Source organism: Maniola jurtina, chromosome 8 (genome assembly GCF_905333055.1).
Source record: "Maniola jurtina chromosome 8, ilManJurt1.1, whole genome shotgun sequence".
Lineage (NCBI taxonomy): Eukaryota > Metazoa > Arthropoda > Insecta > Lepidoptera > Nymphalidae > Maniola > Maniola jurtina.
Genome location: NC_060036.1, coordinates 8569038 through 8585927, shown reverse-complemented (window position 1 = coordinate 8585927; position 16890 = coordinate 8569038). Strand labels below are relative to the sequence as shown.

Below are 16890 nucleotides of genomic sequence, written 5' to 3'. Positions count from 1 at the left end.
GCCCGCGACTTTCTTGATTTGGAGCTTTTTGATTTTCCGAGGCCAAAAGTAAGAATATCACACTCCAGGTCTTCAATTTGTATATTCATGTAAAACATCAGGTCTATCCAAAGTTACACTGTGACATGGTTGACGGACTAACCAAAAAATAAACACACATTTTAATTTTTTCTCATTTTCATGGCGGTCATTTTGAAATTTTCATTATTTGTTGTCATAGCGGCAATAGAAAGACAAATTCTGTGTAAATTTCAACTCTTACCTATTATGGTCTACTAGATACAGCTCTCTGGCAGATAGATGGATGGACGGACGGACGGACGGACAGCGGAGGCTCAATAATAGGTAAGGAGCCCTAAAAATGTAGGAGTCGCGTTGGGCACGCGTTTCTGCCGCACGTTGTGTGTTTTCAGGCACTATTTCATAAGTAAAACTCTTACTTGAAAGTATACCTACATCTTGGTTTATCTCAACTGTGCCTTCATTACATTCATGTGCCTCCATTTACATTTACATAATTTTCGTAATTAGCATAAGAACATTTGGGTCCTTATTTCTGTAATTTCGTTTATAGCCCTATTTCTACAGAAAGGTCACCTGAGCTACATCATTATTTGCCATTACCAATGCCACCGCGTAGACCTAACTACCCCATCTAGTTTTATTAGTTTTTTCTTGATATTATACTTACTAGATTATGCCCGCAGTCGCATAGTTATAAAAAACTAGTTATAAAAATCCGGGGTAAAAGAAGCCTTTGTCCTTCCCCAGGATGCAGCTCTACTTATATCTGTAACAAACGTGAAAACCTAGCAGACAGACAGACACACTTTCGCATTTATAATAATATGAGTATGGATTATACTTAATAATGTATTTGTTATTGTACCTATCTTTTCAGCAGTTAAAAATATCACTTGCTTTGACGGTGAAGGAAAACATGATGAGATGTACGCCTGAAAGTTCTCTGCAATGTTCTCAAGGGGCGTGAAGTCTGCCAATCCGCACTTAACTAAGATAGTGGACTTCTTGTTCTACGAAGAACCCTTCATATTCTAAGAATCTCAGTAATAGCACAGAGTATGGTAATAGGGCCGGCGATGTCTTGATGATGATGATTGTACTTAAGAAGTCATCCTCGTTTTGTGAATGTTGTTTAGAGAATTTGTTGCTGTGTAGATACCTTACAGACAAAAATTTGAAGGCAAATTGTAATTTTGGTAACAAAAGGCAAAGTAAGGCATATTTGTATTAAACGAACCACAAACTTCACCTAAAACTTTGCTACGATTTTGGTTTTAACGAAGCGACTTTGGTAAAATTTGTCTTTGATTGAATTTTCAATTGATTCCAATTCGACTTTTCACTGTTCGAATTTCTGTGGAATCAAATGGATTTAACTTAAACAGTAATTTTCAGATCGCTTCTAAATTTATAAAAATTTTCTCAATATTATTTGGAGTTTCTATTTTATTCTATTACCTACTTTCAATAACAACAGTTTTATGGATTCACTAGATACTTATGCTCTTATTGGGTTTATAACTCAAAAACTTTTACTAAAAACTGGAAAAGTTCATAAAAGTTAAAAAAAAAACTAAATTCAACTTTTTTAGAACTTTACTGCTGACTAATTACATAAAACAAAAAAAAAAATTTACGAGACATGTCACCGCGTTTAATAGCCTCATCGGGTGACAGAAGGGCTGGCTCATTTTTTGCGCAACGGATCAGCCTGGCTGTCCAACGCGGAAATGCAGCCAGTATTCTTGGCACCATTCCACGCGAGCATGATTTATATAGTAATTAGATAAGGCTAGCTTTAAGTTTTTTGTAAAAAGTAATAAATAGTACAATGGCTTGGTTATTAAAAAAAAAAAACATAATATTTTGCTATAATCCGCTATATATACCTAAGTTAAATCTGTACTGTATGTACAACCACTACAACGTACTAACATGCGCAGTGCGCTATGCATCGTCCACTCCACCGCAGACTATAACATGCAGAAAAAGCAAGCAATACCGAATAGTACTATTACGTATTTTGTGGCAATAAGTACCTACCATACAACCCACACACTGCCTATAAAATTAATATACGTAGTATTAACAGAGCCTATTTCTTCTGTCTCACTCGGGGACATCTTGGGGCTGTAGCTAGTCAAACACAGTTCTTCGGTTTCTACTATTGTATATTCAAGACATTTTAGCCCATCACCATTACTTAGATATTTACAACTCTGTTCTTATTCTAAGATTCACAATCAATAATAATATCATTCTCTACATTGCCTCGCTTCCGCACAATCACCTATTCTAATCTCCTGACTCAACTGTCAAAACCGCCACAGACGCTGACAGGTGACATCCGTGTAATGTTACCGTCGCTAAAAAAAGTGAGATGTTGCCTCGGTTCTAACAGTAGGTACGTGTCACTCTGAAGCGACACAGGAGCAGCATCATAATATGAGATGTTGACACTAAAATGCACATATTTTCACAGTAGCAGAACTTGTGCAAACTCGGCAAAGTTATGTTTTGCCTACTTTTATCAAAATATAAATATTCTCAGAGATTCAGTAGAATTCTGGCAGTGTTAGTTCTCATTGCAAACACTGCGGAATTCAGTCGTAACAAAAACAAATCAATGTGAATAAAGCAATTAAAAGTGCCAGCGCTATATACGAGTAAACGATATAGGAACATGATTTAGATCCTCTATAGAGACGGTGTTTATTTTGTTTGGTCAGATCTATTCCAATTGAAAAGCTTTATCCGGTCAGTTAGATTCATACAGTTCGTTAGGCTTGGAATAGCAAGCTCTTTCATTTACATTTACATTCCCTTTTTTTCTCCTTTACCTTTATTTGAACCTTTGAACGATACACTGTAACAACTTACATGTTACAACTGGTTTATCTTGTAGTATGTAGATATAATTTTATATATTGATATAGATGAAATAATAATATAATTCGTCGTCAAGCTGTCTACTAACCTTTTATAAATGATGACAACGATTATACAGTATTTCTTTGACTACAACTTGAATTTAATTTGGTAGGCACCAGTATGGAAGAGGTGCGGCATTTGCAGTCCAAAGTTTGTTTGGTAGGCTTAAGAAATTAGAACGCTTAATAATTTCCTCCAAAATTAATTTAACTTTTACATTATAACTAAATAGAAAATTTAAACAAACTTCAAATCATAGAACTTTCTAAAATACTTCTACTTCTTTAATAAATAGAGTCCTATAATGTTGGAGTAATTTATAACTGGCTATTAAGACGCAAAAACGCAATTAAAATTAAACGAGGCCAGAGCGCCTTCATTATATTCGCTTATAAATTTCTGTAAGAGGTCACATAATAAAACATATTTAGGAGCTCTAATTAAATAAGCTCTACTTTATTTCTCGCGCCACCTATAGGGTGTAATTAGAACGCTAGCTAAACTTAGCGCTATGCAGTGTCAAGGATCATTTGCCTTATACTTATACGTTTAATGATTTAGTATTTTAGCAACCGGCAACCTTTCCCTGCATACCATATACTTAGCGTCGTCGGAGGCAGGATATTAATTCAAAAATACGTATCTTTTTGTCGATATAAACAATTTTCACTATGAGAACCTTAAAGAATGAGAGCCACCCTTATAAATCGTGAAAAGAAGTCAACTGTTCCATAGAAAAATGATGACAGTACCTACATAACTCGACAGTGTTTGGACGAAGATTTTTTTAGAAAAAAATTGTTTATTACAATTGCCCTCGTTGGGTTAGGTCAGATTGATCTTTCTCCTGGAAAATAATATGAAAATTGGAAGCTGAACAAAGGTGATTGAACTGCTTTTATATGAATTAGTTTTAAGTTGAGTTAGTCATACCTATTAATTATTATAACCAGACACGTACGTAATAACCTACCTTCAATAGAAATACAGTATAACTACATAGTGATTTGTGTGAGGTCATCTATCACTGAATACGCCTACGGTCCTAAGTTACAATACGCTTTGATTGCTGAAATTAATTAGACAGTTGATTCTATTAATCAATAACAACATAACTACAAATGATGTACATCCAAGATGATAGTAGACAAAATAATAATCATCATGACAATCCATACCTTTACTAATATCCCTATAGTACGCGACAAGTCGAGATGGCAATCGGGGTATGAGGTGGGGGAACACCCCGCACACCCGCACGTCACCCGCGCTATCCCACACCGGGTTAGCGCGAGGGATGTGGGGGCTGTGGGGGTGTGCATTGCGTCCCACCTCGATTGCCATCTCGACCTGTCGCCCTATAGTTTATACACGAAAGTTTATCTGTCTCTCTGTCTATTTCGTTTTCACGGCCTTTTAATAAAGTATAGAGTCATGTACCTTTCATTCCGGAGACGGATAGGCTACTTTTTGTCCAAGAAAAATCTCTTTGATTTCCTGCGTTTTTTAAAAACCTATATCCACGTGGACTAAGCCGCGGGCATCGTCTACCTATATGCTGCAGAGATCCTTGCAACCTGGAAGTGAACATGGCTACTTTTTATCTCGAAAAATCTTTATGGACTTCGTCTGTATTGGTGTTAGCTGGCGGGCGTGTTCTGCCTTTTAGGAGTGTTTTTTTTATGTTAAAACTGACTGGAAAGCGCTCTAAGGGGGTGCCGTGCGTGTGTCGGCGAGCGCCGGCACAGACGGGGTCCATACTTGTATAGTTTAACTAACTTGTTACAAATAACTACAAACTTGACATTGGCTAATCTTTGTAAAGCCAGAGGAGAGAAAAAAAATCTTTATCTTTGAAAATTTTATCTCGGCAAATCAAAAAGTCCCTACGACATTTTAAAAAATCTCTGTAATATGTATAAAGTCACGGGCATCATCTTGTTCTATTATTAACATATTCTTTATTCCTAAGTGACATTTACCCAACAGTTCGTTTAATTCCGTTAATTGTGCGATTGACCTCTAAAATCTGAATTATTTTGGTATTATACCATATTATACCTCCTATCTTATTTTGTCCTAAGGTGCAATTTAATCCCGCGTCTTACCTCTTAACTATTTAAACTATGTACTTGCCGACTCCTAACTGCAACTTGCAAGTTAAACATGGTGTGAACTACTCGTAAACAATGTCTTAAGCAGCAAGGTTTCAAACTTTAACTATGCGTTTATTTTACAAACCTATCTAATACGCTTAGGAAGAAGCTCTGAAATATATATGTATCTTAATTATAGAAGGTAAAATCACTACATAGAACATGCTAGGATCACCCTCACTCACATCTTCCTGCCGCATTTGAATGTACGAGTATGAAAGCGCCAATCAAAGATGCTTGCTTAATACCTATTTTTTTAACTAAGTTTTTACTCAAGTATTAAATAATTGTAACAGTCTCGAAGTATTAACCAATTTATTTATGCATATCTGTTTATTACCAAGGCCACAACCACTATTCTCTACAAACTACTTAAGCAGATTTTTGTTGGAGGTTTACTTTCTGTAGAGAGTTTACTGTAAAGCGTCAAGATAAAATGCTTCGGCGAAGTCCCAAAAGTTAAGCTCTCGACTTAGTCTCCATTTCCTGGCTTGCTTGTGCAAATTTACTTTTCTACCAGACTTGGCATCGATCTCGCAGAGCGCTAGGTACTAGCATTTAAGTAAGGACGCCTTGGTTGGTACACTACGGGTAACGGGTATACATAGGCTGCACTAAAAGTATCGGGAATGGAATATTTCCACTGTCCCTGTCATATTAAAATCTTTTTAATTGAAAACTCCTTGGTTTTAAAAATCGAATACCATTTATTTATTTAAAAAAAGATTCTCGGTCTTTTCACAATGTCTTGTTAAACTTGTTTAGTCGTTGAGAAAATGGAATTGACTCGAGAAAATTCTAGAGCGATGATTTATTATGACTTTCGAAGTGGTTTAACACAAAAATAGTGTGTTGACCGGATGATTTCTGCATTTGGTGATGAAGCCCCATCCAAAACCACAATTTATCGCTGGTTTGCTGAACTTCAACGTGGACGTGTCAAGCTCAGTGATGATCCCAGTCAAGGTCGTCCAAAAACTGCAGTCACCCAAGAAAACGTTGATGCTGTGCGTAAGCTGATTGAGGAAGATCAACATGTGACATACCGCGAAATTCAGGCAACTTTAGACATTGGCATAAGTCAAATACAAATATTCTTGCATGAACAATTAGGTGTAAAAAAGTTGTTTTCCCGACGGATACCGCATTTGCTCTGTGAAGAGCAAAAAGCGGCTCGCGTTACTTGGTGCGTCAGAACTCTCGAAAGATTCCACGCAGGATCCTCAAATGCTGTATACAACATCGTATCAGGTGACGAATCCTGGATATACGCGTATGAACCCGAAACAAAAAACCAGTCGCGAGTTTGGGTGTTCGAAAATGAGTTAAAGCCAACAAAAATTGTTCGTTCACGAAGTGTTGCAAAAAAAATGGTGGCCACGTTTGTCTCCAAAACCGGCCATGTTGCCACTATTCCTCTTGAGGGACAAAGAACGGTTAATGCAGAATGGTATGCTAGCATTTGTTTGCCACAGGTCGTTTCTGAACTCCGTAAAGAGAACTGCAACCGCCGCATCATCCTCCATCACGACAATGCGAGTTCTCACACCGCGCACAGAACAAAAGAGTTTTTAGAGCAAGAAAACATAGAATTATTAGACCATCCGCCGTACAGCCCCGACCTAAGCCATAATGATTTCTGTACTATCCCTAAAATAAAGAATACATTGCGTGGTCAGAGATTTTCATCACCTGAAGAAGCTGTGGACGCCTACAAAACGGCCATTTTGAAGACCCCAACTTCCGAATGGAATGGTTGCTTCAATATTGGTTCCATCGTATGGAAAAATGTGTCAAATTTCGCGGAGAATACTTCGAAAAGCAATAAATACATTTTTAAATAGTAATGTTGTGTCACTTCCTTGATTCCCGAAATTTTCAGTGCCGCCCTCGTACTAGGAAAAACACTCGATTGAATTTTTCTAACATAAAATCTTTTTTATTTTTATTCATATACAAGTTAGCTCTGGACTGCAATCTCACCTAGTGGTAAATGGTGGTGCAGTCTAAGATGGAAACTTGTGAATCTGGAAGGGGTATGGCAGTCTTAATTAAACCACTGCCCCTTTGGTTTTTACCGGAACGTAAATCGCTTGACGGCATGTCTTTTGCCGGTAGAGTGTCTATCTATTCAAAAGTCTGTTTTTTTTAAATCGCGAGTCGGACTCACACGTAAAGGGTTCCGTACATCGTACAAAATATAGCAAACATTATGTACTTTTAATTTTTTTTTAATTTGCATGGTGGCGATTCCGAAATTCACCTTCTTGGTTTTTTAGTATTTCTTGTTACAGCGGTAATCTGAAAACATCTGAGAATTTGTGAAATACACTCTCTGAAAATTTCAACTCTCTACCTACCTATTACGGTTCATGAGATACAGCCCTCTTACATATAGACGGATAGACAGCAAAGCTGTAGCAATAGGGTCCTGTTGGCACCCTCCGGAACCCCAAAAAGTCTTTTCAAAATTTTACCCGAGATGCAGTAGATATAAGTGTCTCATTACGAGACTGCTTTCGAAAAAGGCCGGCCTTTGAGTACAGAACCCGTTTCCTTTCCGCACCCTGCAGTAGATCGTAAGTACAATGAACTCATTTCTTGTTGAAGGAACGGTTCACTTAAACTTGGTTATGATGTAGATAAATTAAGCGATACAGAATGAAAATTGAATTTAATTAAATTTTCAATTGATACGAATTGGGTTTGTACTGCTACCCTTAAGTTAATTGAATTTTGATTACTAAATTACTTCTCTTTGTAATTACTATTAAGTAAATAATCACTTCCAATTATTATTATATAAAAAGGTTTTCCTTATAAATGAAACTGCCTATCAAATGAAACTTGGGATTCCCGAAGCTGTTTTTTAGTTGTATTTCGCTATTACACTCTTTTCTTCTACTACTATAATAATCATAGGTACTCCTCATTTATTTTCGGTGTATTTTCTCACAAACGCAGTCATTTACAATCGAATGGGCTTTATGCATCTGTTACTAAAAAATAGCAATTAGATGATTAATTAGGCAGGAACCTAATAAGCCCAGGGCCCCATAAACTCATGGGCCGTCTCTGGATATACGTATATGTAATCTAAATCAGTTGTACGTACTCACAGCTCTACCAAATTCATCAGAGGGAGTAGCCATATTAGCTCGCAACTTGTAGTGCAGCGCTACCGCATCGAGATCGAATATTCAAATTGGTAGGTACACTAACTTCCATCTAGTAGGCACTAGCTAAATAAACCAAAATTAAAAAATGCAGCTATGGATTCTACGAATTAAGGAGCTGGCAAACAAAACGGTTTAATTAGTACGAAGTTTACAGGAAGAACAAAAAACTATAAGAAAGTTGTCGAAACCTTATAATGGCATTTATGTAAATTCCTTACGTCTTTTTATTTATTCCTTAAAAACGAATTGTCGTTAATCTTCGTTGGCTAAAAACTTGCCAATGAAATCACATGGTTTCGGTTCACGAGTGGGATGCTAGTAGGCTAATTAAAACAGGCTATACAGCAAGGCTGAAATTATTATGCTGTTTTGATAGAAATCACGAACGATTTTTAGGCTGTTTTGTTTGGAAATGACTTCGGAGTTGTATTTAGTGATCGAGCTCAAGAATGTTGAACGCAATTTTAGCACAATCAAACATTTTGCTTGGAAATTAGTTCAGATTTTTGTATTCAGTGGGCTAAAAACGACCAGATGAAAAATGATCAGAATTGTAATTTACTTTGTATTGTTTGTCAGCTCCTCAAACTAAAAACGTTAGCATTCATCACTTACGTTATATCAATATTTTAAATAGGAATTATGTAAGTTTATTAAATTTCATACCTACTGAAACAATCAATAGCTGTAGATATTTTTTAAAACATAGGTATCAGTAATTAGATACAGTTTATACTACCTCGTACCTATCTATTCAGAGTTTGAGCAAATGAATAGGTATTTCAGTATTCAGTCACAGACGTTACTAGAAATAACGGCAATTGCAGCTCGCACGCTCTCACGCAAGCGAATTGTTTTCACTAGGTACGGAAGTTTTTATTTTCTACAATTCCTTGCACAGAGTTTTAACGATTTCACCTTGTTATCAACTCCAAAAGCCGGTATGGCTGGCTGGTTACCGGCTGCTTCTTGTTTACAATTTTAACTCGATTTTAAGAAAACAAAACATGCGGGCATGACTTATACATATTCATTTAAAATTAACCAAGAAGAATAATCGAGAATAATATCGTTCCTTATCGATAGATATTGGAGTAGTTACTCTATCAAACTTGTACCACTAGCAACATTAATTTTTTGGCTAAGGCAGATGTAGTACAGTTAAATGTTAAACGTAGAGTAGAGGTAGAGTTTTACCCTACAAAGCTTTCGTAACTATATTTTAAATGAGAAGAAATAATGAGAAGTAACACTTTCAAATAAAGACAATAATATACCTAAGCGAGAAAACCATAGCTGTTGTTATCTAGTTATACTATCTGTTTTACAAAATTTAAAAAAATTAAAATAGCAGTGATAATATGGTTTCTATCTATGGTTAAGACGTTGGCCTCTGTATGAGAGGTCCGAGATTTTGGCCCCAAGGGTAAAGTGAGGAAACCTACATGCCTGAGACTTCTCCCTAATGTGCTCAAAGTTAAGCATATGAAGTCTGCTAATCCAGCCTTGGCCAGTGGTGGTCTATGGTAGAAAATCCTTTCATTCTGAGAGGAGACGCGTGTCTAGTAATGCGTCGGCAAAATGTTGATGATTATTATTGCTAAATTGAGAATTTTAAGTTTACAAACAAACTTAATGTTTACAAAATTTACCTACCCATGAAACAATACAATGTAACTTGCATGACGCCAAAGCTAAAATTACGCGTGATATTTTGTTAATTTTGTTGTCAAGGAAAAGCAGCAATCCTATAATGGTGTCTTGAAACTCGACAAGATCATTGACCTAGAGCCATACAAGTCGCCATAAGACTACAATTAAATTTTGACGTTAAAATGTTATTACTGCATCAATCTTCGTATGAGCCATGAGCGATCAAGTCAGTGACAGCCGGTGATTTCCGGTCACTCCGGAAGAACAATTTCGTTATTTGCCTCCCACTTTCGCCATACAATACTGGTTTAGCAAGGAATACCTGTAAAAGTTTTAAAAAAAGATCAAGTGCGTGTGGGACTTGCACACGAAGGCTTCCGTACCATCGTACAAGATATAATGCTATGGCGACCATTTTTAACTTTATTTTCACTATTTTAGTTTTTTTATTAGTTATAATAGAAATAGACAAATCTCAAATCGCATTTCAAATCTCTACCTAATACTATTAGGTGTTTGGTGCATATTATTATGCAAAAAATATGGTAGGGCTATTAGGTATAAGTTTAATGCAACTGTAATGTATTTTGATTTTCAGTTTCTAATTAAAACTGGAACTATACTCAAAATTTTCTTTTGTATTAACTATTCTGAATGATAGAGAATTCTTTTCAGCTTTTCCGAATAATACAAAAGAAAAATTACTTAGTGAGTTTTATTTTTAAATAATTTTTAATTGGAAAATCCTTATTGCGAGGAGGGGCAAAATGTTCCGCAAACTCCAGTGTATCAGAGCAATTTGTTTCGATGTAGTCTGATTTTTAATTAAGTCGTTGTTCGAGCGACTATACCGACTATGTCTTATCCGTTTTCGTTAAAAAGTTATTACATGCCAAGAAGTAAGTTGCACGAGTAAAAGATTTATGTTAAGTAGTTATAAAGTGCTTGAAGTGAAAAATTTATATAATAAGGGTACTGAATATTGAACACTTTTTCTGATAAGTAGGAACTTATATCAAGTCCTGTTCAAACTCAGAGTTAAAAGCAGGGAGCTATGGATCAGCTCAGCTTGTGCTTAAAAGCATTTAATTTGCATTACAGTTTTTTAGGTTTAGTATATTTATACATTTTTATTACATTCCCATGTACCTATCTATTTATTCTATAATAATGCATCATTCAATTATATTTAATATAGGTACACAAATTGTCCAGTTACAGTTTATATAAGTAATTTATATTATGACTTAATTTATAAAAATTGTATTCACAAAGAATATGATGTGTACAAGATTAGGTTCTTTCATTCATTCTTAAAGTGCCTTTCAGAATGTACCTAATCAAAACAGAAAGCTTCTAAGCCCTAACACGACGACGGTACCGAATAGATGTATGTTTGATGCATGATGTAGGTATAGGTATATATAGAGCTTCGATTCATCGTTTACTTGTAAGAGGAGACGAGCATCGGCTTAGCCTAGCATTTGAGTGCACATCCGTGTTGTGAACTTGCTACATAGCCGCTAAACTTTACTAGACAAAATCTTCTTTATCTACCTACCGTGACCACACGATAGTTAAAGCTTGTACTCAAGCCAAAGATTAAACGATCCTGAACGTGGTTGTTAGTTAAGTAAATATTGTATGTTAATTTTTACTCCTAAAAGTGATCGCAGTGCAGGATTGCTCTAAGCCGTAACAGTCGCGCGCACCGAACGTAATAACACGTCTTGTAAGTTACAAAACACGCCGCGTAATAAAATCGGCTTCCGAAAAAGCAGTAGAAAATGCCTTCACGAACTTTCTTGAATCAAACACCACAGGGTTCTAGATGTCAGAAATTCCTAGAGAAAATAATATGAGCTAAACAAAATGACTTTAAATAAATAATACAATGTGGTAATGTGCGCAAAAATCGTCGCATTTATTCGACGCGTGCGGCTTTTGCGGTTTGCGTGTAGTATGCGATCATCCTAATGGTCATTTAGTTTATAATTACCTATTTTTTAATGTTATTTCTAATAGCAATTTTTCTTTGTTACAGCCAGTACCAATTTAGTTGGAAAGTTTACACAAAGCGTTCGCCGTATTGTTCAAGATGTCAAAGACGAAGGCACTTCCAGTAAGTTACTTAATACATATTTTTATTTTTTAACTTAGACTGAACGTATAATTGGCAATCGCCGTTCAAGCTTACGTATCAGAACACACCGTAGGTATATATTATAAACTCTGGGATGTATATAAAGTGAGTGGTTTGTCTAATTGAGTATGCTAGAGAATTTCTCGAATTGATACCATCTTGCCATACAAAACGCAAGTTGGCAGGGCGGCACATCGGCAGTTGCATGACATGTAACGATTTGTAATACAAGGAACTTTTTTTTAGGATCCGTATCTCCAGAAAATAAAAGGAACCCTTATAGGATCATTTCGTCGTCTATCTATCTGTCTGTCAAGAATCATGGGAATCAAAACCTGCAGGGGAGTTCCCGTTAACCTAGAACCATGAAATTTGGCAGGTAGCAATGTCTTATAGCACAAGTACCTACCTACTTAAATGGAAAAATCCAAAAACCATGAATTTATGAAAATCCGACACGCACTTGACCAGTTTTTTTATTGTGACTACAATCAAATCTAATAAATAAAATACTATGATGCGATCTAGCTTGGAGCGCGCTTACCTAGAAGATGCCTATTCACTGTTACCTTGAAGGTATTTAAGTTATGCTTGGCAGGAACTGTATGATGCTTAGGCACAGGCTAAGACTGCAGGCCACCGTTAAATGTGCAGTGTGGCCGCTTAGTCCACTTTCTGGAAGGTGTTTTAGACAAATTTTTCCATCGCACTGTTCTGGAGTCTCTCTTTTTGTCTCAGCATGTACCTATGTAATCTTACTTTACCAGGCGGGCAGACTAAGGAAGAAGTTATTGAAACGAATGAAAGGCTCCGGATGGTACGAGTGAGGCTGGACGAGAATTACGATACAGCCAAGAAAGCACTCATCACACTCATGGCGCGCTACAGCGAGTCCAAGGCTGAAAGAAATGTCTTCACACGATACGCACTACTCAAAGCTATGATTAAGGTAAATGTCTCAAGTATCTTTGATCCAATGGTGTTTGGCTTATGTACCTACCTATTCGGTTAACGCTTGCAGGACCTAATAATTGGCGTATAGCATTTTCCACAAACGGTCATTTTGTGGATTTCCATCAAAAATATTGAACTTTTTCCTAGGTTAGTTTTCATATTTGCAAACAGTGATTACACGTTGACCAGCAGTCGCCTATCGAAGTGGAACAGTAATCTGGAGCCAAAGTAATGGTTAATTTTCTATAATCACCCCCTCTCATTCCTACAAACACCCGATGCTTGAGTCCTGGAAGCGGGCCTAGGATATTCTTTTTATTCACGCGGATGAAGTCACAGAAAAACGCTAGTTTTATATATTAAGGTGAGTTAAGCTTAATTATATTTTCGCGAACTAAAATTAATAACAACCAAGCGCCAAAATTATCCTATTCATCAGGGTTATAAGAGTAATACTCGTAAATAATAAATAATTGTTTAACCACAAACCTCAACCTATTTTCGTCCAAATTTTACATTTTGCATAACATCATAACGTAATCATGACATACCAATTACATTATAACATATTAATATTAAAATAATAATATTATCATTGTATTTACTGAGCAAGTACCTAATACCTAAATGCCTAAACTTTGGTAGAGACGCATTTTCCTGCATTGACATAGCTCATAAGTCGCAGAGCTGAAATTGCAATGGGCAGGGCACATAACTCATCATATTATTATCATCACCGATGAGCATTGCAGAACACTGCCCAAAAGTATTTTTATATGGCAGCAAGTACTTAGCCGCTAAAACAACATAAAAGTCGCCTTAGTGCAATATGATGAGCCGCCAAAATATTATTTACTTATACGACCCCAATTTATTAAGTATTTAACTATTTCTTTATAATTTTTGTTGCCTTTATTATTCCACCGTTTCCATATTTTTATAAGCTGAACTTTAACTGCTTATTTAATTCATTTGTCGCAATAAAATTAAAACGCTGCCAGTTTATTTTACTAGTCGTCCTTTGAGTTTTTAGTCGCCGGCAAAATAATCTTCCAATCTTAAATTGCTCGAGATAACGCGCATTCCATTTAGAAAATAAGTTCGAAGCCATGCGTAAACAATGTGTAAACCAATCAATTACTTTTTACTTAATAAATAAATTGCATAAATGCGAGGCCCAGTAAAAATAAAATGCTCTGGTATAAGTACCTACTAGATCTTGAAATGTAAGTAGAATTTCAGAACAATCTTAATTCTTTTGCTTTAAGAATCTTTAGAACATACATCGCTATGAGCCGGCTACAAATAAAGTTTAATGGCATTTAACGATTTAAAATGTTTTTATCTAGAACTAGTAAATTCCTTTCGCGAGCTAATGATGCGGCTGCTTCAGCGGATAGTAGAACATAAAGTTCTTCGAGAAGTCACTACGGAGTTGTACAAGTTCATTTCAAAGCGGTATTCAAAGTGAATACTTATGAACTATCCAGTCGGTGCCTCATATGAGTGGCCCAGATCATAATCAGCTCATTGACAAGCTAGCATCTTGGGGTGTTTGTTCTTCCGTTGGTTCATATCTTTAGATGTAGGCAGGTACATACAGCATTATAGAAGCGTGTGCGTCTAAAGTCGTTTCTTTGAATTGGTGTAACCACCGAATTGGAGATCTACCTCGTAGTCATTTGCCTTCCACATTCCCAACCACAACCAAAATTAGTAAAGAAATGACAAGGTTGCAATCGTGTGAAACTCAAATATCTAACTGCGACCCTACATTAGACGTACCACAAAAGGATTTAGCGTTCGGGGTATGATGCTGCGTAGGGAGAAACCAGTTAGGGTTTGATTTAAACAATCAATACCCCTTTCAAGTTAGACCCGTTACTGCACCAAATAGAAAACAGATCGTACTACAGCAAGTAACAAAGACAAGAACAATTCTTGATGACAAGAATTTTCTCCAGTTCTCATTTAATCTCGGAGAATTTTCCCTTTTAAAAAATCTATAAAAAGCTTCTCGTTCGAGGCGGTGATTATAACTTCCATCAAAGGACGGACGGCAATCAATTAACATCAAATAACGGGGTATTGCGCTGACGGGTTTCGTTTATTATTTTCAAGAAACCCAGTTTGGAAATATTTCCATGTCACTCTAGTTTTCAGAATTCCGTACCAGAAGGGTGCCAACGGGACCCTATTCTCTGTCCGTCTATCCTCCGTCTGTCTGTCAGCGAGCTGTATCTGATGAACCATTATAGGTAGAGAATTGAAAATGTCACGGAGTGTGTTCTTATTTCTAATTTCTATTACCGCTATATTAACAAGTATGTAATCAAAATTTCAAAATGGCACATATTAAAAATATTTAAAAAGGACATACCTATCTTGTACGATGGTACGGAACCCTTTGTTTGTGAGTTTGACTCGCACTTGGCCGGCTTTTTTGCCTTATTAAATAATTTTTTTGTATAGCCAATTTTCCTAACATTGTTATTGTGTTCGACCGGATCGTTTATTTTGGTGGACGTTAAACTGCTTTTAATAACTTTTAATAAACGGAAAAGTATGGTAAGTAATTATTATTCATGACAATCGATATTTGACAAGTAAACGCACAATAAACCTTACTATTCCACATTTGTAATCCAAACCAACAGGGAAATCTATTTAACTATTAAAATCTATTAATGTCCAACAAAATGAAACGCTGTATTTAGACAGCTACCATAGTTGTTCCGTGTCTGTATCTATTATATTTGGTACATACAAATAATATTATAATAGTTGGCAGAAATTCAAGCTAACACAAAGGTTCGCAAAACGTGACCTGGATGCTGCAGGAATGAAATTGGTTTAACGTAGCCTTTCGACCGCGAAGCTGAACAACGAGTAGGTACCCACTATACTACGATGGACCGGGTGTTTAGACTTTAGAATTTAGATAGACCGTACCGGTGTCCAAGCCGGGGGTGCGCGTTCACTCTAGTCTTGTAGGAGTTTGCATAAGTATGAATACAGTGCATTATTTATTTTTTCTGGTAATTTATAAAAAAATAATGATTAAAAATTAAATGTAAATTAAAACTAAAAAATTTGAAATTGAAACTACGAATGAAAACTACGGTACATTTTTATATCAAGAGGCATCGTAAATGCGGATGATGTAGATAGGCAGACTTTAAGCGCTAAATAGATAAACTTCAGTAATAGCGATCGCATACATGGATCGAAGATAAATTATGTAACGCAGATACTTACCTCTCTGCACGGTTAACAAGACGTAAATTAAAAATTTATAACACCCCCGACAAGTGAAGGTTACAGTAACTAGAAAAGAGCTGATAACTTCCAACGGCTGAACCGATTTTCTTGGATTATAGCTAAGAACACTCTCAATCAAGCCACCTTTCAAACAAAAAAAAAAACTAAATTAAAATCGGTTCATTAGTTTAGGAGCTACGATGCCACAGACAGATACACAGGTACACACGTAAAACTTATAACACCCCTCTTTTTGGGTCGGGGGTAAAAAGAAAAGCAAAACAGCTCTACCTAGAATCAATCACGTGAAAAGATAAATTTAAGTAAATTAAATTAAATAAATTGTTCTTACAGCCATTATTTCCGTCTCTTATGAGAGTCAGAACTCAGAAGACACCACGCCCGGCTTTGTGGAAACTCGCTCTAACTCACTTAGATTGTTTGGCCAATTACCAACCTACTTCTTTATATTTCAAAGGAAACGAATCTAGAATACAAATCAAAAAGAAACTTTTTACTGAATGTTGTGAAGTCTCAATACTTCCTCTAAACAATATACCTCGACAGACGCGGACGGAAGACAAATAAA

The 16890-nt window shown here is 36.1% G+C and overlaps 2 protein-coding genes across 3 annotated transcripts in view; one reads left to right on the top strand and one right to left on the bottom strand.

Annotated features, from left to right (window-relative positions):
* The window catches only part of LOC123867562, a 60891-nt gene extending 44055 nt beyond the window's left edge, over positions 1 to 16836 (bottom strand). Inside the window, exon 1 of one of the 2 annotated variants that reach the window (XM_045909653.1) lies at positions 16654 to 16836. In XM_045909653.1, coding sequence (XP_045765609.1) covers positions 16654 to 16659 — 6 coding nt within the window. In that variant the 5' untranslated portion in view covers positions 16660 to 16836. The remainder of the gene's footprint in view (positions 1 to 16653) is intronic. The other variant, XM_045909650.1, reaches the window with a different exon arrangement.
* Positions 1 to 16890, top strand: part of LOC123867563 — a 179636-nt gene that overhangs the window by 147456 nt on the left and 15290 nt on the right. Inside the window, exons 3-4 of the mRNA XM_045909654.1 lie at positions 11988 to 12065; positions 12854 to 13035. Coding sequence (XP_045765610.1) covers positions 11988 to 12065; positions 12854 to 13035 — 260 coding nt within the window. The remainder of the gene's footprint in view (positions 1 to 11987; positions 12066 to 12853; positions 13036 to 16890) is intronic.